The sequence below is a fragment of the Bubalus bubalis genome, chromosome 3 (assembly GCF_019923935.1).
Source record: "Bubalus bubalis isolate 160015118507 breed Murrah chromosome 3, NDDB_SH_1, whole genome shotgun sequence".
NCBI lineage: Eukaryota > Metazoa > Chordata > Mammalia > Artiodactyla > Bovidae > Bubalus > Bubalus bubalis.
The window spans coordinates 19,186,564-19,212,225 of record NC_059159.1 but is presented as its reverse complement, the minus strand read 5'-3'; the positions used below and the strand labels follow the sequence as shown (position 1 = coordinate 19,212,225).

Here is a 25,662-nt window from a genome sequence, read left to right as displayed (position 1 = left end):
GTGAAGAAGGCTGAGTGCCGAAGAATTGATGCTTTTGAACTGTGGTGTTGGAGAAGACTCTTGAGAGTCCCTTGGACTGCAAGGAGATCCAACCAGTCCATTCTGAAGGAGATCAGCCCTGGGTGTTCTTTGAATGGAATGATGCTAAAGCTGAAACTCCAGTACTTTGGCCACCTCATGCGAAGAGTTGACTCATTGGAAAAGACTCTGATGCTGGGAGGGATTGGGGGCAGGAGGAGAAGGGGACGACAGAGGATGAGATGGCTGGATGGCATCACCGACTCGATGGACGTGAGTTTGAGTGAACTCCGGGAGTTGGTGATGGACGGGGAGGCCTGGCGTGCTGCGATTTATGGGATCGCAAAGAGTCGGACACGACTGAGCGACTGAACTGAACTGAACTGAAGATGTGTGGCACGGCCAAAAAAAAGTAATGCCTAACTTCATGGCCTTGTGTGAGAATCAAGTTAATACATATCACATGCCTAGAACAGGAAGAGTTTGCCTTATTTGTTTTGCTGCACTGCACAGCTTGTGGGATCTTAGTTCCAGGCCACAGCAATGAAAGCACCAAGTCCTGACCCCTGGGCTACCTGAGCATTCCCAGAATTTGCTATTACTATAGTGCGTGCTCAGTCACTCAGCCGTGTCTGACTCTCGGCAACCCTATGGACTATAGCCCTCCTTTGTCCAAGTGAGAATCTATAGGGCTCCTTTGTCCATGGGATTCTCCAGGCAAGAATACTGGCGTGGGTTGTCATGCCCTCCTCCAAGGGATCTTCCCGACCCCGGGAATGAACCTGCCTCCTTATGTTTCCCGCATTGAGAGCCGGGGGTCTTTACCACTAGTGCCACCTATAGGAAGTCCAGTATTATCGTAGCCCTTCCTGAAATAAATATCCTCAACACCTAGAGATTATAAACTCAAGAAAGACGCTTCTTATCATAAGGTTATGGACAAATCCTTCTTTCTCCCTCTGTTTCCTTCTGTCATCTCAGATAGAAGGGCTCTATCAGATGTTAGTATGTCTGCATGCCAGCCTCATCTTTCTTAAACTGCGGATAATTTATTCCTTTTAACAAATCGCCAGGACAGCAGGGTGAGCGAGGCAGAGAGTAGAGAGCCCCCTGCTGGACAAGAGGCTCATGACACACTTAGAACTGAACATCTTAAATCCATAAATCTGCGGGTTTCCTCCTCCAACTTGTACTGTGTATTTGTGGAGTATTTAGTATCTCACATATTTATGCCTTAGAGGAAAACTGCCTGGAAGGAGAAAACTAGTTTTTATTAAGTGTTGACATTATGTCAGACTGGGAACATACACATGTGGGAATTCATTGAATCTTGTATTGTGCAAATGTCCAAGCATTCATAGAGAAGGCAGTGGCAACCCACTCCAGTACTCTTGCCTGGAAAATCCCATGGATGGAGGAGCCTGGTAGGCTGCAATCCATGGGGTCGCTAAGAGTCGGACACGACTGAAGTGACTTAGCAGCAGCAGCAAGCCCATAAAAGTTGAGATTGTATAGTGAATCCCCTGGAGCCATCACCCAGCTTCAACAAGTATCTAACTTGTTGAAGTATCTAACTCATGGTCAGTCTTGTGGTTTTGCTCCTCCACCCCATTTTCTGTTCTTTCGGCTTTTTTGAAGCAAATTCAAGGCATCTTATCATTTCATTTATAAATATCCCATATGTACACTAAAAAACATGGAATCATTTTAAAAAACATTAATGCACAATCATATCACACCTAAAAATTAATATACAAAATATCTTTTGCACTCCAATTAACCTGATTGCCAAAATGCTTACTGTTTGTTTGAATCAGAATTCAAATAAGAAACAATAAGGTCCTATTGTATAGCACAAGGAACTATATTCAATACCTTATGATAAACCAGAATAGAAAAGAATATGAAAAAGAATATATACATGGCAACCCACTCCAGTATTCTTGCCTGGAGAATCCCATGGACAGAGAAGACTGGCAGGCTACAGTCCATGGGGTCACAAAGAGTTGGACATGATTGAGCGACTAACACACACACACATATAACTGAATCACTTTCCTGTATAGTAGAAATTAACACAACATTGTAAATCAACTATACTTCAATTTTTAAAAAAAGGAATCCAAATAAGGACGAAAAGGGACTTTCAAAATACATCTTTTGACTTATATGTTCATCCTTTCCCCTCCTCCTCTTTTCCTTGAAATTTGTTGAACAAACAAAATGTACCAGGAATTGGCTGACTGCATGCCCACCGAGAGCTTTACATCTTCACCATGATTCAGTGAGATCAAGTTTTATGATCTTTCCCCCATTTTACAGGTGAGAAAACTGAGGCTCAGAGAATACATGCCTTGCCCAAACCGCTATAACCAAAGAAGTGGCAGAGCCCAGGCCTCCTGTCTTCCATCCAGAAAAAAAAAAAATGGAACCTCATCCTCAGAGCACCTAGTTCAGTACCTGGCATGTACGTACTGAACAGTGAAGAGGGCTGCCTCAGGGCAGCCTGTGAACTCAGATTCCACAGACCTGGCAAACCATGAAGCCAACCTTTCCTTGCCACAGGCTCTGCTTTTTATTTTTATTTTTTGCCACACTACAAGGCCTGTGGGATCTTAGTTCTCTGACCAGGATGAGATCTGCACCCCCTGCTTTGGAAGCACGGAGTCCTTAACCACTGGACTGCCAGGGAAGTCTCATACAGCCTCTGCTTCTTTCTCTCTGTTCTCTCTTCAATAATTCATCCAATAAATAGTTGCCGGACACTTCTAACATGCCAGATGCCATCATGGCATGTGAATGAGTGCAGCTGTGTGCCTCTGTACATGGGTAGATGGGTGTGGCCTCAAGGAGGAGTGGGTTGGGCTTCTAACTCTGGATGCTGTGTGTGTGTGTGTGCATGTGTGTGTACACAAGTCTGTGTACATTGGGATCTCCAGATCTACATGTCCCTGAACTTGTCCATGACTACAGCTGGGTGTATACCTACATGCTCTCAGTACCTTTGCATATATATGTGCACATGTTTCTATGTATGACAGTTGCTGAGAAAGTCTCTGCAAATATGCAAATGTGTGTCTGAGCAGAACTGTCTCTCTCTCTACATCTGTGTGTCTACACTTGTGTATCTCTCCAAGTGCACATGTGTGTCTGTGAGACCGTAGATACTGGGAGTCTCCAGGTTATGTACTCTGTGTCTGCATATCTGTGTGCATCTTAATGGATGGTGTGGGTCTCTGCTTTTGTCTGATCTGTGTCTTCCTGTGCTATGATTGAGACTGTCAGCTATCAACCCTGGCCCTTCACCTGCCCAGATTCCTGTTACCTCCATGTCCACTTATACTAAGTGGCAGCCAAGGAGGACTCTAACAGGAGGGAAAACCTTGATCCTTCAAACCTGCCCCTGTGCCCAGGGCTGAGGCCCCTGCTGAGGGGAGGTGTCTGGAGGAGTTGGAAGGTTGTGTCTGCTCCCTGCATCTTGAGGACCCAAGACCTGATAAGTGCCCTGGGACTTCCCTGATGGTCTAGTAGTTAAAAATCCACCTTGCATTGCAGGGGATGCAGGTTGGATCCCTGGGCAGGGAACTAAGATCCCACATGCCTCACGGCAACGAAGTGTAGCTTGCTGCAACTACTGAGTCCCCGTGCCACAACACCGCAACAAAGGCTCCCACACGATGCAACAGAGATCCCATGTGCTGCAAGTAAGACCTAACGCAGTCAAATAAATAAATATTTCTTTAAAAAAAGATAGTAGCCCAGTTCTGAGCCCATTGACAACAGATCTTGCTCCGAAAAATGAAACATCAGCCAGCTCCAGAGGGAAAAACAAAATTCAAGCTGGAACCATAGACCAACAGTGATCCTGCAGGCTTCAGGTCAGAGGGCGGGTTAGGCAAGGGTGCTGACCCCACACACCCACAGACATCTCCTCCAGAAGGCAGGGTCAGTTCCAACCATAGGCTGGCCTGCCCCAGGGATAGTGACCCCAGGCTCATCTGGCCTGGAGTTAATCATCTACTTGGGGTATCCCTGGGTCCCATTGGCTGTCTGCGGACACAGCCCTCTGGGCTGAAGCCCAAGGAGAGGGATGGAGATCCCCAGCCAGCGTCAGCCCCACCAGTCAGGGGAAATGGGGTGGATGCTCTTGGCTACTGGGCCTGGTGGGCCCTCGGGAAGCCCCCCAGCTGAGGAGGGAGACACCAACCCTGCCCTCAGGGAGCCCAGTCTGAAAAGAGAGGTCATCCTTGCCCTCAGAGGGACCCCGAGTTGGCAAGAGGCAGGACTCAACTGCAACTGGGGGGAAAGGACCTGGAAGAATTGACGAGGGGCCAGGACAGAGGCAGGGATCCAGAGCAGCAAAGGCAGGAGAGACCCAGAAGCGGGAAACTGAGTAGGGAGGGGTTGAGGAGGGTGGGCACTCTGAGGAGGGGCTTGGATGGAGAGACCAGGAAGGGAAAGCGCATTTGAGGGTGGGGCTCTCTGAGAGCAGAAAGAAGGAAAATCAAGATGCCCCAGGGGATTCTGGGAAGTGCAGGGCGGGGTGGGGGGGTGCGGGGGAGGGGGTGGGAAGCAGCAGTAAAGAGAGAAGAGAAAGGCGGCCCTAGAGGTGGCCCCACAGGGCAAGGTGTACAAACTCTCCCTCTCATTGCCTCACTCTCTATTGGAACTCAGAATTTCGAAGTAGGGAAATGGAAAAGTCAGCGGAGATCACAGAGGTCAGCTCCTGTCTCCTGCTGACAGGAGTCTCCTGGCCAGGACAGTACGTGCATATACTGTGCTGTGTGTGTGTGTGCCTGCTTGTGTGACGTGCACCTGTTCATGGGAATGTGTCTTTTAATGGGGGAGGCCCAGGAAGGATTGGTGCATTCACCCGGCATCCTCTGCGGTTCTCGGGAGAGAAGAACCCAGACTGTGCTCCCTAGGCAAGCAAAGCCCCAGGAGTCTTGACTTCCAGCACAGGGAACACAGAGCTGTGCGGGGGTGGGGTGGGGGGACCCAAGGGTGCCAAGGGTCTGGCCGTGACACTAACAAGCTGTGTGACCTCAGCCAATTCGTCGCCCCTCTGCAGTTGGTTTCACCCTCCATAAGGACAGAGGGTGGGACCCCATCAGAGGATAGTGTATCCGAGGGCAGGATGTGTACCACTGATTGCGCACTGGGTGTTTTTAAGCAGCACACGTATACAGTATTATGCAATAATGAATCACATCCTATGAAAATTTTCAAGTCGTTTGCACATCTTGCTTAATAACATGAATCAGGAACAAAACTGCTTTGCCTCAAAGACCACCTCCACTGCTCATGAACTGAGTGACCTTGGCCCTCACACATTTCTGTGCCTCAGTCTCCTCATCTATAAAATGGGTATGATAAGAGTGTCCATTCTGGAGTCGTTGTAAGGCTTCAGTGAGTTACTATTTGTGAAGTGCTTTGCCCAGGGCCTGGTGTTCTGCGTGTGTCAGCAGCTATTCTACCAAGGAAGAAGCCTCAAGCTTGCTAGGGGATCTCTACCACCTGGCGCTTCCTAACCATCTTTGTTTCCAACAGAAGAAGTCAACACTATCCAGCTGGAATTTATAATATTTTTTAACCTGTTTATTTGTAAGGCTTTCTTAACAAGTGACATCACCCTTCTAGTTACAGTCCTGATTTATCCTGAGGATAAATTTAAAATTTATCCACAGAGACAAAATTCTTCAAGGTGGCACCCAGTGGCTGGGGTTTGGCAAACCCTGGTAACCTCCACGTGATTCCATCTTCTTTGAGCTCAAACGGGGCAGAGGCTTCCCCGACCTCCGGGCTTTCACTCTTGCCCCATAAGCCTCCTTCCTTGGTCAGGCGGCTGCTCTGCCCTCTTGCCCTAGTCAGACTCCTCCTTGATTATTCAAGACCCTGCAGAAAGCCAGAGCCACCTTTGGGGCCCCTGAGCCCTTCTGAAACCGGCCTTGGCAGTAGATTAGACCCGCAGCCACCCTTTATCTCGGCCTCGTGACTCTCGCTAGTGGGTTCCGTCACCCCCCTCAAGGGGCGGGGGATCCTGTCAGCGCCGCCCTCTGACCCATGGCCCGACCCGCGGCCCCCTACCCCGTCGTCGCCCCGCCCCGAACGGCTCAGCCCCGCCCCGCTGCAGGTTAAGAGGCCCCTGAAGGCAGGAGCTCCTGACAGACGGTCACTTGTGGGGGGGCGATCCGGTCTGGTTGTCATGGCGACGGTGCGGATGGCCTGGGCCCTGTGGGCAGCGCCTGCGGGCAGGAGGCTCCGGGGCCCCCGAGGCACGGGGAGCGCCCGAAGGCTGAGCTGCGGCGCGCAGCGGCAGGCGACCAGGGGTACCAGCCCGGGACGCCGGCTCAGCACGGCTTGGGGGCCGGCCCAGCTAGCCCAAGAGGAGGCCGAGGGAGCCAAGGATGACGTCCATCCGTCTGCAGCGGAGGAGCCGTTATGGACGCCGCCCCCCGCGCCCCCGGTTCCCCCCGATTCCCCGGGGCCCCCCGCCGGCCGCTCGCTGGTGCAGCGAGACATCCAGACCTTCCTGAACCAGTGCGGGGCCAGTCCCGGGGAGGCGCGCCACTGGCTCACGCAGTTCCAGGCCTGCCATCACTCCGCCGACAGGCCCTTCGCCGTCATCGAGGTGAGCCGAGCCCGGCGTCGGGCTGGGTCACAGACCGGGCGTGGGGGCTGTGTGCCGATGTGTCGCCGGGCCTGGCAGGACGGGCTGTCTACTGGGGAGGGGAAACAGGAAGGGGATCAACGGAGCCCTAACGAGCGCCCGGGACTGGGAGAGGCCGCGGCCCTCTAAAAGCCTGGCTCCCAGCCCGGGTGAGGAGTCTGGGGTCTCCAGCCAGTGGAATATGATGCGCCAGAGTAGTCCTCCCACCCTGGGCACAGTTAGGGGTTCAGTTGGCCATAGGGGAACCTGGAGAGAAGCTGCCTGTGTCACCCCTCCCCCTAAGGTGTCCTAGAGTCCAAGGTCGCAGGGAGGAGCCGAGCGAGGAACGCTAGTATGAGATAAGAGGATGATGGTAAGACCCAACAGGGCAAAGGGCAGAGCAGGTGGGCGCAGGTGACCAGAAATGGGGTCTGATAACTCCTGGCCAGGATGGAGATCCCCCAGAGGGGACCCTGAGGACCAGGCTGGAGGAACGAGCAGGTGAGGAAGGAGTCAGGGTGGGCGTCTTGCCCCCTGAACACCCACGCCTCCGCAGGTGGATGAGGAGGTGGTCAAGTGCCCGAAGGCCGTATCCAGCCTGGCCTTCGCCCTGGCCTTCCTGCAACGCATGGACATGAAGCCGCTGGTGGTCTTGGGGCTGCCTGCTCCCACGGCGCCCTCGGGCTGTCTTTCCTTCTGGGAAGCCAAGGCACAGCTCGCCCAGAGATGCAAGGTGCTGGTGGACGCCCTGCGGCACAATGCGGCAGCTGCCGTGCCTTTTTTTGGCGGCGGGTCTGTGCTGAGCGCTGCTGAGCCAGCCCCTCACGCCAGGTGAGTGCCGACCCTGCCTGTCCCGGCGTCCTCGGATCACGCCACTCCGCCTGCCCAGCCCCAGCCCCGCGGGGCCCGGAGGCGATCTCCTTGAGCCCCGCGTCTGGCCCACAGCTACGGTGGCATCGTCTCCGTGGAGACCGATCTGCTCCAGTGGTGCCTGGAGTCCGGAAGCATCCCCATCCTGTGTCCCATTGGGGAGACCGCCGCGCGCCGCTCGGTGCTCCTGGACTCGCTGGAGGTGACCGCGTCTCTGGCTAAGGCGCTGCGGCCCACCAAAATCATCTTCCTCAACACCACAGGCGGCCTGCACGACGGCAGTCACAAGGTGTGTCTCTTCCTTTCGGGTTCCAGTCCCCGTGCCTCCGCACCTCCGCTGAGCGTCTCTCTTGAGGCCCCTGCATGTCTCCCTTATGGGTCGCAGAGTCAGTCTCTTCGAAGCCGCATGGGTCGGGAATGGAGTGTCAGGGAGGGATTCAGCCTACGGTGTTTAGATCTGAGCTCTCCCTGGTGGAGGACTCCGGGAAGAAGTAAGGGAAAAGGGGTTAAGTGAGGAGAGGTCCGTAGGGCGGGGACGCAGTCCTGGTGCGGCTGCAGGTCGGAGGCTCACCCCCTAGTTCGGGACACAGGTCCTGAGTAACGTGAATCTGCCCGCCGACCTGGACCTGGTGACCAATGCCGACTGGGTGAGCACTAAAGAACGCCAGAAGATTCGGCTCATCGTGGACGTACTCAGTCGCCTGCCCCATCACTCCTCCGCCGTCATCACCGCTGCCAGCATGTTGCTCACGGAGCTCTTCAGCAACAGGGGTGAGGGCGAGGGCAGGGGCGCGCCGGAGTTTGTGCGGGCGGGGGGTCAGGAGAAGCCACGGTAAAGGCTTCCTGCCCTTGCCAAACCTGGGGGAGGTTTGCAAGGAGGTGGACCGGCCTGGGCTGGAACTTGGGTGGAACTAGGCAGGTGGGCGGGACTTGGCTGTGTGGGAGGAACCACAGACCCAGCGGACCCAAGTGGAATGGGTAGCTCAGCTGGTAAATAATCCGCCTGCAAGGCAGGAAACCCCGGTTCGATTCCTGGATCGGGAAGATACCTTGCACAAGGGATAGGCTACCCACTCCAATATTCTCGGGCTTCTCTGGTGGCTCAGATGGTAAAGAATCCGCCTGCAATGCAGGAGATCTGGGTTCGGAAGATTCCCTGGAGAGGGCATGGCAACCCATTCCAGAATTCTTGCCAGGAGAATCCCAATGGACAGAGGAGCCTGGCGGGCTACCTCCAAGGGGTCACAAAGAGTCCGACACAACTAAGCGACTAAGTACACACACAGCAGAGGAGAGGTGGGCGGGGCCAGAAGCCGGGTGGGCAGGGATGGGCGGGACTAGGGGAAGTAGGTGGAACCACAGGTGAGGGGGGAACTCCATGGACGAACTGCCTAGGAAAAGCATCTCCCTGAGTGAAAAGCACAGACAAGTCTATGCAGACCATAGGAAGCATCTCATTGTGGGGAGCTCCCAAAGAAGGTAATTGTCCCACCAGCCACCTTCCTGTCTGGAACCTCCACCAGGCTGCGCAAACGTAGGAGTGGAGGGGACCTGGATCTCGGGCTGAACGAACCGCTCCTCCTTCATCCCACCCCCAGGTTCGGGGACGCTGTTCAAGACCTGCGAGCGGACGCTGCGAGTGCGCTGCCTGGACAGCCTGGACCAGGGCCGCCTCGTGAACCTGGTCAACGCCAGCTTCGGCAAAAAGCTCCGGGACGACTACTTGGCCTCGTTGCGCCCGAGGCTGCACTCTGTCTACTTCTCTGAGGGGTGAGCCTGAGGCCCCAGAGGGCAGGGGCCACGGGACAAGCCGGAGAGCTTTGGGTCAAGAAGAGGTCCCAGCCTGCCTCTCCCCCGCTGCGCCAGGTACAACGCGGCCGCCATTCTGACCACGGAGCCGGTACTGGGGGGGACCCCATATCTAGACAAGTTTGTGGTGAGCTCCAGCCGCCAGGGACAAGGCTCCGGCCAGATGCTGTGGGAGTGCCTGCGGCGGGACCTGAAGACGCTTTTCTGGCGCTCCCGGGTCACCAACCCCATCAATCCCTGGTAGGTTCTGCCCTTCCTGGCTCCCCTCTCCAGCTCTCACCAGCCATGCCGGGGATCCACCAGCCTGGAAGGCTGGGCTTCCCGTTATTTCATTAGCCACCCTTCCCCCATGAGAGATGGCCCGCACATCAGTGTGGCCCCACATTCCCCAGGGAGCAGACCACACATGGAGCCTGAGATTTCCCTAGAGGCAGAGCACACTTAACTCTGCTTTGTCCTGTTAAGGTAGATGCCTTGAAGACAGTCTGCACCGGGGACACAGCCTGCCTCTCCCAGGGTCTGGAGAAATTCAGCCTCTTTCCATTTTAGTCCAGGCCCAGTTGCCAAGCTCTGACCCCAGAGCTCTGAACCCATTGCATCTCCAGTGGGACACCCCCTCCTCTCTTTCCTTCTGCAGTTATCTATCCCCTCATTCCCCTACTACTCTGCTCTGTGGGCACCAAGAACAGAACAAGAACCCTTCCCCGGGCTGCACAGCCAAGGCAGTGTGGAGAGAGGAAAAGGCAGCCTCACTCTAACCCTCCTAGCTGTGTGACTCTGGCTAGTTAGCTAACTTCTCTGAGCCTTAGCTGCTCCTCTGTGAAAATAGCATAACACCAGGCTATTGGCTGGTGCTATGAGAATAAAATCAGAGTACAAACCTCAGGTTCTAGCAGAGTGTACAGCACATACAAGCATACCCCAGAGATATTACCAGTTTGGTTCCAGACCTCCACGATAAAGTGAATATTGCAATGAAGCAAACCACATGAATTTTTTGGTTTCCTGGTGTATATGAATGTTTACACTATATTGTAGCCTGTTAAATGTGAAATAGCATTATATCTAAAAAAACAATGTGCACACCTCAAATTTAAAATAGTTTTATCGCTAAAAACTGCTAACCATCACTTGAGCCTTCAGTGAGCAGCCATCTTTTTGCTGGTGGAGGGTTTGAAATATTTCAAGAATTACCAAAATGCAACAAAGAGACATGAAGTGAGAAAACGTCTGTTGGAAAAATGATACTGCTAAGACTTGCTCCACACAGGGTTTCTGAAAACCTTCAATTTGTAAAAAACACAGTATCTGCAAAGCACAACGTGCTAAGTTGCTTCAATCGTGTCTGACTGTTTGCATCCCTATGGACGGTAGCCTGCCAGGCTCCTCTGTCCTTAGGATTCTCCAGGCAAGAGTACTGGAGTGGGCTGCCATACCCTCCTCCAGGGTATCCTCCATACCCAGGGATTGAACCCAGGTCTCTCATGTCTCCTGCACTTGCAGGCGGGTTCTTTACCACTAGCGCCACCTTAGTGAAACACAAAATGTGGTGTGCCAGTAGTAGGTTCTCAATAAATGAACCAGTGAGTAGTGAGCCCTGCTGCTGCTGCTAAGTCGCTTCAGTTGTGTCCGACTCTGTGCGACCCCATAGACGGCAGCCCACCAGGCTCCCCTGTCCCTGGGATTCTCAAGGCAATCACACTGGAGTGGGTTGCCATTTCCTTTTCCAATGCGTGAAAGTGAAAAGTGAAAGTGAAGTCACTCAGTCGTGTCCGACCCTCAGCGACCCCATGGACTGCAGCCTTCCAGGCTCCTCCGTCCATGGGATTTTCCAGGCAAGAATACTGGAGTGGGGTGCCATTGCCTTCTCCGGTAGTGAGCCCTGGCCTTGCCTAAAACCTATCTCCCACCCCCACCAGGTACTTCAAACACAGCGATGGCAGCTTCTCCAACAAGCAGTGGATCTTCTTCTGGTTTGGTCTGGCCGATATCCGGGACTCTTATGAGCTGGTCAACCATGCCAAGGGGCTACCGGACTCCTTTTGCAAGCCAGCTTCTGACCCAGGCAGCTGACCCTCTCCACCAGCCCTTCAGGCCCTGGGACAGCCAGTGTGGACTAAAGGCCATGCCTGCTGGAGGAGACCCAAGGCAGCCACAGGCCAGACCAGACATGCTGGCTGAGTGAACTGCAGAGGAAGCAGCAGCCGTTACTCTACCCTGCCCAGTGAAGGGTACCCAAGGGAGGACAAGCACAGGAAGGAAAAGGGCCTGCCCAAGACCCCCTACTTGCTCCAAAGCCACAACCAGATGGCTCTGAATTTTCAGTCTAGGAATTTGGAGGGAGGAGGGCTTGCCTTTAAGGGCTCTACTCAAGGCTGAGGGTAGGCCAGTGTCTTTGACCACTGTGCTGTTTTGAGGCTTCCTTGCCCAAAATATCACCCACATCTGCCTTATATTCCACCATTCATTTTAATTCCTTAAGGTCTTGAAACACCTCAGGAGGCCTTGATTAAAATGCAAGTACTTGTCTGAAAGTCAGCTCACACTTGAAATTAGCACTGACCCTCTGGGAGCAACATCTTGCGGGCTGGGGAACCAGGGGACTCCTAGAGGAAGAGAGGAGCTAAACGAGGCCAAGGCCCCGAGATGAATGCTGCCACCACCTCCATCAGCCAACTGTCAGCAGCCCCCTGAGGGGCTACCCTACCCCTCAGTTAGGAAACACCTTCCATTCCACAAACCGGACTGACAGCAGCCCCACCTCCCTTGCCAGGCAGGGCTCACAGCCAAGCCCAGACTCGGAGGTCTTCCCCTTGGCCCCCTGGAGGTTGTGTCTCCATCTTTGCAGGAGTGGGACATCTCAGACAGGCCAAAGTCCAAAGCCTGAGGTTGCATTCGGCATTTCTGACCCCTACGATGTGCCAGGGTCCACACTGGCTGCTGAGGCTACTTTCTGTCAGGAGGTGTGTGGATGTGTAGGGAGGGGACCAGGGGCTGTTGAGAGACTAACTCCCCTAGAGCAGCCTGTCTTCCCTGAAGAGAGGGGTGGCGTCGAGCACACAGCTGGGTGTGGGCTTCAGACAGACCTGGCCTGGAATCCAGATGTGTGGTTTCAGGCTAGCAGCTCAACCTTCTCTGAGCCTCCATCTCCTCATCTGTGAAATGAAAATTCCTCGGCCTCAGAGTGGACCCTTAATCAGTCCTCTCCCTCTAGTTGCCCTCGCCAAAGATTTCTCTCAAAAGAGCTGGCACCAAATGGGGAGGAAAAGATAAGCCACGAGAGGCAGTGAGTGAAAAAGGTCAAAGTGTGTACTGCAGGGAGCGTTTGCAGACTTGAAAAGAGAGCACAAGGACAGTGGGGATTCTCAGGACAGGGCCAAGGTCATGGGTGGGTCAAGGTGGGCCTTACCCGGGTATGGGCTTTCAAGAAACCCAAGATCAATCCCAGCCAATAGCAAAGTGCCCCGTGGGGAGAACAGAGAAGCAAAGCCAAACATCTATATAAAATGTTTAATTTTGGAGGACTGTGTGGTCTGGTGTTTGGGAGGGCACTCACCCACAATAGGCCAACCAGGAGCTGGAAACAGAAGGCCAGAGGCAGGAAGTTGGCCACTGCCTGCCCCACCCCTGCACACTCCAGAGTAGACTGGGGCCTGCTCTGCCCTAGAGGTGGGTGACAGCTAGTGCTGTGTCTGCTCCTGGCACACCCTGAGAGCCCACGACTTCCGTAGTGCCCAGCCCCTCTACTCCACCTGGGCCTGATCCATGTGTCAATACACACACTCGGTTTCAGTCTCAGAAAAGCACTGCAGAGCCTAGCTGCATCTGCCAGGCTCAAAGAGGGATCTTTCACACTGGCTCACTTCCGGTTCCTGGTCCCCCACCCTCAACCCCTGCCCCCATAGCCCTGCTTTACTCTGTTTCCTGGGACAGGAGACCCAGGAGAACAGCTGGCCTCAGCTCTCCTCAGAACAAACAGGAAAAAGAGACCCGTAGGGCAGAGTCATCAGGGCTCCCACCCCACCAAGGCCCGAGCCCAGGAACTGGGAAAGAGACCTGCCTCTTGCCAACATACACACACATGCACATAACGCAAAGGATCAAACAGACCAAAATGCATAAATAAACATAACTGGGCCAGCAAGGAGGAACAGAGGGTGGCCTTCAGTGGCTCCCTGCACCCATTCTCAGACTCGTGCTGCACAACTCAGCCATCAGTGGCCAGGATGACAGCGGCCCCGAAGATGCCCACACTCTCTCCAAGGAGCTTCATCTGGTTCCAGAACTCAACGCGTCGCGTGTTGTGCCAGTAGGCCACATTGCCGTCAATGAGCAGCATGACCGGGGGCAGCAGGACAGCCAAGATCTGGGCAGCCAGGGTCACGTAGTAGCCTGACAGGAAGGCCAGGGCCAGGACACCATAGAGCACGAAGAAGAGCTGGACCATCAGCTCCCCGCCCGGGAGATGGTTCAGATACGCCAGCCGGTCCTCCTTGCTGTGCTGCAGTGAGTAGGCCTAGAGACACACCATCCTCTGAGGCTCTGAAGAGGCTTAGGAGCCTATTCTGGGAAGGCCACCCCTGAGATGCAAGCCAGCCCCTACCAGGTGGGCTTTGGACTCCCCTCTCAGACTTGGGACTTTCTGAAAATAAGACCTGTGTCTCCCCTCAGATGAGGGAGCTCCGTGAGGCCAGGGTCTCTGTCTCTCCTGACCCTGGGAGCTCAGAAGGAAAGAGGGTCCACAGTCAGGCTGGGGCTCTCACCTCTGAATACAGAGCTCTTCACATGGGAGATGGTGCTCTGTATCTAAGATGAAGCTAAGTGACTTGAGGCCCGTTGACATTCCCTTCCACACTGGCCCCACTCCCAGCACCAGGGAGGATATAACTGGCTCCGCCAGGAAGCCCCATCAGCTCTAAGTGGCAAAGCCCCAGGTGGGACATGAACTCTACCAAACCTCTCCTTTGTCCCCTCTCTCAGTCCTCTGGGGGGTGAAGCCATGAGAGGCCTAGTCCCTCGTGTTCTCCTGGCTCTCAGGCTTGGGACTGAATGGTCAATTCACCCTCCTCTCTCCCTGGTGCAATAATGTTGGAAGAAGGGACTCTCAGCCAGGTCTCAGGCACTTGAAAAGCTCCCAAGGCCCAGAAGCTGGAGGGGGCAACTGCTGGGAGTCAAGCCCTCAGGAACTACATGCATGCCTCGTTCTGTCCACCTCCCTGGGTTCTGCCAGGCACCAAGCATCGGTTCACAGCTCACTCCCAGTAAAGCACCTCCAGTCGACAATCCCCCAACCTACCACACAGACGAGGTAGATGCCCAGGAAGACCTGGCCGGTGGACTGGAGGGAACGGCTGCGGGGTTTCCGACGGTACAGCTCCCCAGCACCGCTGGCCAGCACAAGAAAGCCACCAATGATGGCAACTGTGCGTGAGTACATACGGACCTAGGCCAAGGCGAGGGGACCCCGATCAGAAACTGAAGCCATTGCACTTCTCCTGGCTGCCCGGAGTGCAGAACTGCCCATCTCTACACATCCCGGTTCATCTGATGAACCCTCTTTACCATTACCATGAGCAGGTAGAGCAGAGAAAGAGAATTCTTTTTATCAGAAGTGGAAATTGAGGCCCAGAGGGGTTAATAAACTTGTCCAAGGTCCTACAGAAAGTGGCAGAACCCAGATACCAAGCGTTGCCCCTCTGCCCATCCCCAGGTCTGCACATTCAAAGTTCAATATTCTTTCTGCCATAGGGTATACTTTGTTCCCCAAACTAACCAATGATCTCACTGTAGCTATTCTCACACCTGCCTCCCCTAATTGACTGCCAGTCCATTCCTTGTGGGGAATGCCTTGGTCCAGGCTCATCTCCAAGCCTGTAGTGCCCGGCACAGGTCCTGGAATCTACAGGATTAAATGCTGCCCTCGGATTAGATAAATTTCATAAAATCTGATGGGTGGACTAGGTTCTCTCTAAGGTTCCTTTCTCCCTGGTTCTGATAACTAAACTAACGGTGTAGAGTTCTGGGAACCAGGTGACCTGGTTTCTGGTCCCACCTGTAAAGCTAACTGCAGTGTAATTTTGGGAAAGTCTGTTTCCCATCTCTGAACCTCAATTTCTGCACTTTGAGGGGGAGGTTTGCTGGTCTCTAAGGTCCTTCCATTCTTGTGGTCTGTAATAACCGCCACAAATCAAAGGGGTTCAACCTTCCCAGGCTTAGCACTGTGCTCCTGGCTAGTTTGTCCAGCTGTCCCAGGCACCAGCTCCCCCGGCACTACAGCCAAGTCCCACCTAGGGGCGAGGTGCTCACCTTCAGCCAGTCCCCGTAGTGGACGTAGCCCCCGACGTAGGCGGCATAGGTGCTAATGGCAAGCTGGAGTGCGGCCCCCAGCGCGAACCAGCGCCGCTTCACTCCAAAGGACATGAAGCTAGCGCACAGCACGGCCGCCCCCATGTCGAAGTACAGGTAGGGTACTGGGATGTCGGGCTTCCTGCGAGTAGGGAAGGGGAAGGAACGAGGACAGAGTGAAGCACAGGATGAAGCGGGAAGAAGAGTATTGAGACTCCTCGGGTTCCCGCAAGCTCCACTGCTTCTCCAAACCTGAGCCCCCTCTCATGGCTAGAACCCCCGCACTAAGCTCGATGCCCACCATGCTCCAGACCAGAGTCCCTAACAAGTCCGAGGTCCCAATTCCTCCCAGTCCAAGGGTCCCAACTTCTAGGCCACAACTTCTTCCCCACCTCACCGCACCCCCATTCCTGGGACGGGCCGGACCGCCCCCACCACATTCGGCGACCGCACGGACCCGCTCACCGGCGCGCCTCGGCCCTCTCAGCATACAGCATGAGCTGGCTGAAGCAGCCCCAGAAGGGGCAGCGTGTGAGCAACACAGAACCCAACTGCATGATCAGCTGCAACATCCACCGTCGCGAACCCATCTTCGACGCCATCTTGAGGAAGGGCAGTCCGCCGCAGCCTCACCCGGCGGCCAGGGAGGCCGGCGCGAGGATGCGACGCGCAACTTCCGGGTTTCGCGGGGTTTTTTTTTTTCCCGCCCCCCCGCTTCCGTCGGGAAACAAAGCTCTCACTCTCTAGTTCTGGACTGAAGAAAGTATTGTAGCTGCAGGGTTCCGTTATTTCTGCCCAGGGAGGCTCAAGGGTCCTTTCCTATAGGTGCAAAATTGAAAACTAGAGTAGAGGAAGGAATAGTAAGCGAACTAGCCTTTGAATACAGCTGAACCTGGGCTCCAATTCTAACGCAACTCTGTGACTTTCAACATATCTCCTATACTTCCCAAGATTCATCTGGGAAACTGGAATGACATCGACGTCACAGGGTTGTGAAGTTTAAATGTTGACAGTGTTGGTCCTAGCACATAGTAGGGCTTCAGTGAATGGTGTACACAACACACACACAGAGAGGAAATCACACACATGAAATCCCTCTGCTTCTGTTTTAAATTTAGAGTAACAGGGTCTCCTCAGAGCCACTTGTAGAGAACTTTGGTCTTGGTTTGCCTTTCTTCTGTCCCCCAAGAGAAGAAGACCTGACGAGGACATATGGGTCAACTCAAGCAGTCCATTCCTCCAGCTCTAGTGCTCCGACTCTAGCCCAATCTACCATTTTTTGTCAGTTTAGCTGCATCAGGCTTCGGACTGGTCTCCCCCACTTTTTCTTTGGCCTTGTTTGTTCTCAGATCCTCTATTTTGTTCTCATAACCATCAGGCACCTCTCCCTTGACTCACTTAGTACATTGCTGCCTGCCAAGTCGCTTCAGTCGTGTCCGACTCTGTGCGACCCCATGGACTGCAGCTACCAGGCTTCTCTGTCCATGGGATTCTCCAGGCAAGAACACTGGAGTGGGTTGCCATTTCCTTCTCCAATGCATGAAAGTGGAAAGTGAAAGTGAAGTCACTCAGTCGTGTCTGACTCTTAGTGACCCCATGGACTGCAGCCCACCAGGCTCCTCCATCCATGGGATTTTCCGGGCAACTGTACTGGAGTGGGGTGCCATTGCCTTCTCCTACTTAGTACATTAGCAATTGTATATTTGTGATTTGTCTATTGATGACTAGATTAACACTAGATTGTGAGCTCCATGAGGGCAAGGACAATGTCTGGTTTCTGCCTATTATATCGACAGGGCCAGGTAGATGGGATGCATTCAGGAAATGTGTGCCAAATAGATAAGTAAATGAACAAAACGTGTTGCCACTATGTCATGTCTCAGTAACTGTTTGTTGAACAAATGAACAAAAGTTCGAGGCACTCTGGGATTGTCACCACACGGCCACCCCCACCTATCTTCCTGCACCCCCTCTACCACCCTGCAACATACAAATTCATCTTCTAATATTGAAGACTCTGTAAGCACTTTTGTAAGGTCCTTTAATTCAGGAGGTGTGTTTCTTCCCTGGGGAAGGGAGAGGGAGCTTATGTTAAAGTAGCATTTCTGAAGACAGGAATTTAAAATTCCCAATCAGCCAGTGAAAGCTGGACAACAAAACGCTTTTCATATCTAATTTTTTTTTTACAAAGTCACTATGATTAAAGTCTGGGTGTATCAGAAAGAATGTGAGAAAGGGACATATCCAGGTAAAAAACTAGGGAATGAGATTGTGTGATTGCTGGGGTGGGGAGTTGAGGGTGAGGGTGGGAAAACTTCAGTCAAAGGGAATGAGAAAAAGAATGGGTTAAAGGTTATTTTGCCTACCCTTCCTACCCCCTACCACCACATGAGACAAGTTTTTACCAAAATACAGGCACACACACACACACAATACAGGCACATACTACAGTATCAACTTTCCAACTGTTTTTCTTTTTCCCATCTCCTCAGCTATCCCCGATTCAAATGAGACAAAATGCACAGCCATCAGGAAGGAGGAAAGTGCTGAGAACTGGGATCAGTGTATGTCCACAAAATAGTTCTAGAAGCCTGCCTGGCTTGTGCCCATGGGAACAACACCCTTACCCACCCTACCTCCATCATAACTTTAGCAACCAGCTTCTGATCAAGTCCCCAGCAGCAGAGGCCAGGAACATGTGTGAGCAAGAGAAAGGAGACAAAGATGAATGCTTTCCTTATAGGGTTCCCTGGTGGCTCTCAGATGGTTGGGAATCTGCCTGCAATGCAGGAGGCCTAGGTTCAATCCCTGGGTCAGGAAGATCCCCTGGAGAAAGGAATGGCAACCCACTCCAGTATTCTTGCCTGGAGCATTCCATGGATAGAGGAGCCTAGTGGGCTACAGTCCATGGGGTTGCAAAGAGTCAGACACGACTGAGCAACTTTGACTGTACCCGTCCCACCCCAGTTCCCTCTGGTCTTTCTACCTTTTAGTTCCCTCTTTCCCAAAGAGGTGTTGAGGACTAGGGGCCAGACTGCTCTTCCCAGGGCTGGGAAAGATGAGAGCATTGTGCTAGATCAGGGAGAAATAGGTGAGGGAGGGGTGGTTGGTCCTAGGCCCTGAGAGTTGAACACAGCCATTTCTCTCTCCCCTCCCACCACTCCTCCACCCTGCCTGGGCAGACAATGGAGCCCCAAAGACATCTAAGGACCATCCCTTTTCCTTTATCACAGCTCCATTTTCTCTCCCTCCCCCAGCTGCCTCTCGAGGGTTCCCCTGCTCTCTGGTTGCCCCAGGGCCTCGCCTGCACTTGCACTCAACCATAACCACGGTCACAGCCACAGTGACCAGCCCAGCTGGGAATGCACACTGCTCAGCACCACCCCACCAGCTGCCCAGGCTACAAGTCAAGTAACCCAGGCTGGCTACACACAAGTGCCATCAGGTCATCCAGGTTCCTAACGGCCTATTGCAGGCCAGTCACATACCCAGGGGTTTGAGGCAGCAGCAGCAGCATCATGCCTGCTATCCAGATGCCCATCATATTTTGAACTTGAGATGCTGCAGTTGGTTGCCTGCAATAGAGAGGAGGCCCAGTGCTCACCGGGCTACAAAGGCCTTGGCCTCCAGCTGACTAATGTCAGTCCCAGCCAGGGAGCACCTCCAGGCTGGCATGGGGGCCAGGGCTGCACCCCTGACTTGCTGTGCTGGTTCCCAGCCAGCTCTGCCAGCACAGGTTGAAGAGGCTCCCAACCCCAGCGGTGCCCAGCTCAGCCGGGTTGTGGCTCAGGTCTGGCTGCCCCAGGTTCCCAGGCTCCACAGGCTGCAGGGGTCCAGGCTTGCAAGCAGGTTGTACGAGGTCTAGACAGAGTAGAGAGCACAGGGTGATGGAAAAGTCGGGGCACAGGGGGGCCAGCTGGTGTGGCTGAGATACAGCTGCTCCAGAACACCTAGGCCCCCCAGGGCTCCACCAGCCAAGTCCCACAGGATACTGGGAGACAGCAGCAGCACCCGCAGTCCACACAGGCCCTGGAAGGAGCCACCTGCCGAGTGGCCGAGACCACTGTGGCTCAGCTCTGACAGCCAAACTATCAGGGAACCTGGAAAGGGTCTAAGCAGGTGGAGGCCTCCACAGCCCACACAATGCCCAAAGCTGGGCAGTTTCATGGTGCTGGCCACCTGCCGCCAGACCCTAAGCAAAGCTGATGCCCCACTGTAGCCGTGGCCACACCTGCTCCACCCTTGCCCCATGATGAGATGGAGTGAGGATGGCACCAGGCAGTCATGGATGCTGAGAGCTTGTGTTACTCTCCTCCATCCAAGATATTGGGAAGCGTGGTGATGCTAGGAGAGAAAAATAAATGCAGACACGACTCAGGACCTCACCATATGCCAAGTCCCCAATGTGGTCTCAAGGACACCTTCCCTCCATCTCTCAAGATCGTACCTGCTTATCTAGCAGTTAACAGCTAGGAAAATAGCCAAAGCTATTTCAGCCTGAGATCCCAGCCTCCTGACCCTCCCATCCCCAGCCACCCCTCATCCTATTATTGCTACTAGGATGAAAGGCAATCAGGGAAGATCACCCTTTTAAATTCTCTAGACCTTTTTTACTCCCACTCCACACTCCACCTCACTTATTTCCCACACGATCACAGAAACTCCCCCTCCTCCTGCAAAGAGCTTCAACTAGATCTTGGCCTAATCTGACCACCGAGGTCAAGACCTCCAGCAGAACCCCTGTGTACTCAGCCTCTCTTCCTGGCACTATACTTGCTGAGTGCAGCAGCAGCAGCAGCTCAGGAATGGAAGAGGAATCTCAGCTCTAGTTACCTGCCTGCCTGTCTCCTGCCAAGCCCCACCGCCCAAAGCAGGAGCAATCAGCTCTCAGGAAGCCATCATCATGAGGGTGGGGATAGGGAACAGGTTGAGGAAGTCTCCAAGCCCTTTTGGCCTTCTATCCAGGGGAGCAGGACCCTGCCCTGCTTTTCTAAGAGCAGGTGTTCCCCTTTCCACCTCCTTCTCTCTTCTGGAGCCCCAGCCCTCCTCTGTTTCTTATCAACCATGGCAACTAGGAGAAGCCTTGGAGCCCTCCCTCAAGTCATAAAGCAGACAGGTGTCTCTTTTTTTTCACTCCTACTTCCTGCCTAAGACAACTGGACACAAAGGAGGGGAATGTTCTCTCTTGTTCTCACTAGGCCAAAGGTCAAAGTACTCCTCTCTGGCCCTCAAGGAGTGCCCAGCCTTTCCTTCTGAAACAGGGGCCTGGGTCCAGGGTACCCAGTGCTTCTGCCTTGCCCTGGGAGGCCAAACATTTACTTTCTCTCTAGGTTCCTGAATGTGCTCAGGAGCTCCACCCAGCAAACTCTTTAAGAGAATAATAACGGCCATATGGAAGAAATGGTTACCAAGAGCCAAGCTTCATTAGAGGCTTCATTTAATCCTCAACTGAGACACTCATTTCATAGATGAGGGAACTGATGCTTGGCAAGTTTAGGTAAGTTGCCAAGTCATACTGCTCATTAGTGGCAGAGGTGAAATCTGACATGACTCAGGCCTGTCTGAATCCAGGCAAGCACCTAACCACTAAGCTACAGTGACCCAAAGAGTGGGCCATCATCCCTTGTGCCGTCCAAACACCCCCCCAAGATGTCAAGGTCACAGGTGAATAGTACATATGATGCCCAGAATGGTAAGGGCAGCTGAGCCACCACCACCAACCTAGGATATTACTCTCAGCTTGTGGTTGATCAGACTTGAGCCCCTTTGATTTAATTCAAGTGATCTTGTTCGAGCAAATTATACCAGAAAAACTTCATTTTCAATAATCTTTGAGAAAACATTACAAACAGAAGGTTGACAGAGACTAGAACGGAACACAAGTATCAATTTTTAAAAGTCAGTTGAGTGTAACAACTGTTAACAAAATTCAGAGGGCTTATGAAAGTCTCACCAGTTACCTAAACATGATGGCCACTAGGTGCCCACACAAGTCCACTATGCTACGCTATGCTAAGTCACTTCAGTCGTGTCCGACTGTGTGTGACTCCATAGACGGCAGCCCACCAGGCTCCCCCGTCCCTGGGATTCTCCAAGCAAGAACACTGGAGTGGGTTGCCATTTCCTTCTCCAATGCATGAAAGTGAAAAATGAAAGTGAAGTCCCTCAGTCATGTCTGACTCTTTGTGACCCCATGGACTATAGCCCGCCAGGCTCCTCTGTCCATGGGATTTTCCAGGCAAGAGTACTGGAGTGGGGTGCCATTGCCTTCTCCTATACTATCCCTTTCAGTTCAGTTCAGTCGCTCAGTCGTGTCCGACTCTGCGACCCCATGAATCGCAGTACACCAGGCCTCCCTGTCCATCACCAACTCCCAGAGTTCACCCAGACTCACATTCATTGAGTCAGTGATGTCATCCAGCCATCTCATCCTTCTCCTCCTGCCCCCAATCCCTCCCAGCATCAGAGTCTTTTCCAATGAGTCAACTCTTCTCATGAGGTGGCCAAAGTACTGGAGTTTCAGCTTTAGCATCATTCCTTCCAAAGAAATCCCAGGACTGATGTCCTTCAGAATGGACTGGTTGGATCTCCTTGCAGTCCAAGGGACTCTGAAGAGTCTTCTCCAACACCACAGTTCAAAAGCATCGATTCTTCGGCGCTCAGCCTTCTTCACAGTCCAACTCTCACATCCATACATGACCACAGGAAAAACCATAGCCTTGACTAGACGAACCTTTGTTGGCAAAGTAATGTCTCTGCTTTTGAATATGCTATCTAGGTTGGTCATAACTTTCCTTCCAAGGAGTAAGCGTCTTTGAATTTCATGGCTGCAGTCACCATCTGCAGTGATTTTGGAGCCCCAAAAAATAAAGTCTGACACTGTTTCCCCATCTATTTCCCATGAAGTGATGGGACCGGACGCCATGATCTTCATTTTCTGAATGTTGAGCTTTAAGCCAACTTTTTCACTCTCCACTTTCACTTTCATCAAGAGGCTTTTGAGTTCCTCTTCACTTTCTGCCATAAGGGTGGTGTCATCTGCATATCTGAGGTTATTGATATTTCTCCTGGCAATCTTGATTCCAGCTTGTGCTTCTTCCAGTCCAGCGTTTCTCATGATGTACTCTGCATATGTTAAATAAGCCAGGTGACAATATACAGCCTTGACGAACTCCTTTTCCTATTTGGAACCAGTCTGTTGTTCCATGTCCAGTTCTAACTGTTGCTTCCTGACCTGCATACAGGTTTCTCAAGAGGCAGGTCAGGTGGTCTGCTGAATAAAGCTACAACTGAAACCATGTGCCACTGTCACATTAATGGAGAAGCAACCCAGTAAATATGTCTCTGAACTGATGCAAATATATACTATCATTTAGTATAATGCATGCTTCATTTTCCAACAGCTGTTTTAGAATTTAGAATTCCAACATCTCTTTCAGAATTTTCCACAGTTTATTGTGATCCACACAGTCAAAGGTTTTGGCATAGTCAATAAAGCAGAAATAGATGTTTTTCTGGAACTCTCTTGCTTTTTCCATGATCCAGCAGATATTGGCAATTTGATCTCTGGTTCCTCTGCCTTTTCTAAAACCAGCTTGAACATCTGGAAGTTCACGGTTCACCTATTGCTGAAGCCTGGCTTGGAGAATTTTGAGCATTACTTTACTAGTGTGTGAGATGAGTGCAATTGTGCAGTATGAAAACAAAGTTTATATAAACTGGAACACAAAACTGGGATAGATAAGTTGTACACCGGATTGTAGCACCAAGATTTTTTAAAAGTTCTTAGAAGAGGCTGGAATAGTTGGCTTAAAAAAGACTACTGCACTGGAGAAAACAAGACAGCTCCCAGTCATATCTGCCTGCTTGGCTGCTTCAGTGCCCCTCGCTCACGGGAATGCAGAGCAAGGATCAGAGCGCAGGAGACAGGAGCTCTTGCCTTGGTTCTAGAGCCGCTGCAGGGAGGACAAAAGGGTGTGGTACAGCTAGTACATGTTGCTTCTCAAAGTAATGCACTCCCCACCAATGAAGGTGTTCAAGTAGGGGCAGCCAGGCAAGGATGCTGTAAGTGAGGATATTTAAACAGTGAGGCAGTTTAAATATCCATAGAAGCTCCAAGATTGTGGTCATTTCTAAGTGCTAGGACACCTGTGCTGAGTTTCATATACACACATGGGCCACTCCTAGAACTAGAAGCATGCTGTCTGCACTGTTCACATAGTGCCTTCTGGAGTTACATGGCTGCATACCCTTCCCATAGCCAGCGCATGCGACTGACAGCAAGACACTTTCATAAAGGCTAATCTGAACTAGAACTGACCTGTATTTGACACCAGCCATGCACCTGGCTTCCCTTGTAGCTCAGACAGTAAAGAGCCTGCCTGCAATGTGGAAGAGCGGGTTCGATCCCTGAGTCAGGAAGATCCCCTGGAGAAGGGAATGGCAACCCACTCCAGTACTCCTGCCTGGAACATCCCATGGATGGAGGAGCCTGGCAGGCTACAGTCCATGGGGTCTCAAAAAGTTGGACACGACTGAATGACTTCACTTTTACTTATGCACCTGGAGGGGACAAGGGGCCACTGCTATAACCACCCTCTCTTGCAAACATCCTCAGTTGAACTCCCTGATAAACCTATTCTGCTCATACCAAAGAAGCCACCTACCTACACCAAGTCACACTCAGTACAACTCCCCCAGTGGCCACGTGGTTACAGCATAACGCATGAGCATGCACCTCTAAAGGCACTCAGCAACTTATGGGAGTTCCCTTGTGTGTTTACTGAACCACCAGCTACATACTCTTTCACCCTCGTCTCCCTGCCAAATTCACAAACACACCTGCAATGGTACTGTCTTCTCCTTCCTTCCTGTTTATTATGGAGGAAGGGACCCATTCAATCAGAGGCCAAAACCCCTACTATGGCCATGGATCTCACCCATTTCTCAGTGTTCAGGACAAGGGCACAACTCCTAAATGTCTAGCTCGTCTGGTCCCATCCTCTGAACTCAAAGCTCCTTACCCATTCACCATCTCTTCTTCAGCGTTTCATGGGTGAGACAAAATAACAAAACAGAACCCCATTTTCCCACAAACCTCTTCCTCTCCACTGTTCACCATTCACCGAAAAGTCATCCTTAGCTCCTCTTTCCCTGACCACCTTGTCCTCACATCCAATCCGTCAGCCAGTCCAGTCCAGCACTCACGTTTGTCACCACTCTCGCCCGAACCACTGCAATAGCCTCATAGTGCCAAGTCTTTTTTTTTTTTTTCTTAATTTTTATCTTGGAATATAGTTGAACGAAGCCTTTCTACTTCCACTGTTGCCACTTATCATTAGCCTAAATCCCTTGACAGCTTGAAACCCTTTAACAGCTCCCACTGTGTCAAGAACAAATTCCACTCCCTAAGACAACGGCTTCAAGGCCCTGCATAATCTGGCTCCTGCCAATTTCTCCATCTTACTCACTAGGCTTCAGCTGCCTATAGTCTGCTGCTGCTGCTGCTGCTGCTGCTGCTAAGTCGCTTCAGTCATGTCCAACTCTGTGCGACCCTATAGACGGCAGCCCACCAGGCTCCCCCGTGATTCTCCAGGCAAGAACACTGGAGTGGGTTGCCATTTCCTTCTCCAATGCATGAAAGTGAAAAGTGGAAGTGAAGTCACTCAGTCATGTCCGACCCTCAGCGACCCCATGGACTGCAGCCTTCCAGGCTCCTCCGTCCATGGGATTTTCCAAGCAAGAGTACAGGAGTGGGGTGCCATTGCCTTCTCCGGCCTATAGTCTAGCAGTTCCTAAACATTCCAAGGACTTCCCAGGTGGCATAGTGGTTAAGAATCCACCTGCCAATGCAAGAGACACAGTTTCCATCCCTGGATCAGAAAGATTCCTTGGTGGAGGAAATGGCAAGCTGCTCCAGTATTCTTGTCTGGAAAATTCCATAGACAGAGGAGCCTGGAGGGCCACAGTCC

The 25,662-nt window shown here is 52.5% G+C and overlaps 2 protein-coding genes across 5 annotated transcripts in view; one reads left to right on the top strand and one right to left on the bottom strand.

The window, feature by feature from the left end:
• The window catches only part of LOC102414386 (transmembrane protein 101), a 51,930-nt gene extending 34,739 nt beyond the window's left edge, over nucleotides 1-17,191 (bottom strand). The window contains exons 1-4 of one of the 4 annotated variants that reach the window (XM_006046860.4): nucleotides 16,157-16,369; nucleotides 15,653-15,833; nucleotides 14,643-14,789; nucleotides 12,843-13,862 (exon numbers count right to left, since the gene is read on the bottom strand). In XM_006046860.4, the coding sequence (XP_006046922.1) occupies nucleotides 13,554-13,862; nucleotides 14,643-14,789; nucleotides 15,653-15,833; nucleotides 16,157-16,293 (774 nt within the window). In that variant the 5' untranslated portion in view covers nucleotides 16,294-16,369 and the 3' untranslated portion in view covers nucleotides 12,843-13,553. Of the gene's footprint in view, nucleotides 1-12,842; nucleotides 13,863-14,642; nucleotides 14,790-15,652; nucleotides 15,834-16,148 lie in introns of those variants that run through there. The other 3 variants (XM_025280035.3, XM_025280034.3, XM_044938901.2) reach the window with 3 other exon arrangements.
• NAGS (N-acetylglutamate synthase) lies at nucleotides 5,933-11,419 on the top strand. Its single transcript, XM_006046859.3, has 7 exons — nucleotides 5,933-6,649; nucleotides 7,224-7,498; nucleotides 7,613-7,826; nucleotides 8,128-8,308; nucleotides 9,136-9,307; nucleotides 9,404-9,586; nucleotides 11,266-11,419. Exons 1-7 carry the CDS (start codon nucleotides 6,224-6,226, stop codon nucleotides 11,417-11,419), a joined length of 1,605 nt encoding a protein of 534 aa, XP_006046921.1. The 5' UTR covers nucleotides 5,933-6,223.
• Nucleotides 17,192-25,662: the final 8,471 nt, after the last annotated feature.